This window comes from Nestor notabilis, unplaced genomic scaffold, assembly GCF_000696875.1.
Source record: "Nestor notabilis isolate BGI_N333 unplaced genomic scaffold, ASM69687v1 scaffold22170, whole genome shotgun sequence".
Classification (NCBI taxonomy): domain Eukaryota; kingdom Metazoa; phylum Chordata; class Aves; order Psittaciformes; family Psittacidae; genus Nestor; species Nestor notabilis.
Genome location: NW_009910955.1, coordinates 1460 through 2124, shown reverse-complemented (window position 1 = coordinate 2124; position 665 = coordinate 1460). Strand labels below are relative to the sequence as shown.

Below are 665 nucleotides of genomic sequence, written 5' to 3'. Positions count from 1 at the left end.
CCCCAATGTTTTGGGAGGACCCCCCCTGCAGAGCACGATGATTAAGATGCTGCTGTCAACCGGATTGCGTAAGTTCCTGCCCATCCTGTGAGGGACACTCAGGTGCTTCCTCCTGAGCCAGGACATCAGGACCCCCCCCATCCAGTGGCGCCCAGTGACCCTGGAAGCTGATGCTGGTCCCTCCCATAGGCTGGGGCTCTGCACCTTCACCCTGGCTGTGGCGCTGGGCGCCGTCCTCCTCCTGCCCTTCTCCATCATGAGCAACGAGGTGCTGCTCTCCTTCCCCCACAACTACTACATCCAGTGGCTCAATGGGTCCCTTGTCCATGGTGGGTGCACAGGGTGGCCCCTGTGGGGCAGGGTCTCACCCCCAGGAGCTCACCCCACTCTCATCTCTGTCCTCTCCAGGCCTCTGGAACTTGGTCTTTCTCTTCTCCAATGTATCCCTTGTCTTCCTCATGCCCTTTGCCTACTTCTTCACCGAGTCAGAAGGCTTTGCAGGATCCAAGAAGGTGGGTGGTGGTGTCCCCACTTTTCCCCATCCCGCCCCTGGCTCCCCACTAACCCTGCTCCCACAGGGCATCATGGCCAGGTTGTACGAGACCTCGGTGGTGCTGCTGCTGCTGACGCTGCTGGCGCCGGGGCAGGGCCGGGGCGGCTCCTCC

General features: G+C 61.8%; 1 protein-coding gene across 1 annotated transcript in view; it reads left to right on the top strand.

Annotated features, from left to right (window-relative positions):
- The window catches only part of LOC104404122 (protein LMBR1L-like), a gene marked incomplete at its 3' end in the record, with an annotated part of 2319 nt that overhangs the window by 282 nt on the left and 1372 nt on the right, over positions 1-665 (top strand). Inside the window, 4 exon segments of the mRNA XM_010012476.1 lie at positions 32-68; positions 190-329; positions 409-512; positions 579-657. Of these exon segments, the coding sequence (XP_010010778.1) occupies positions 32-68; positions 190-329; positions 409-512; positions 579-657 (360 nt within the window).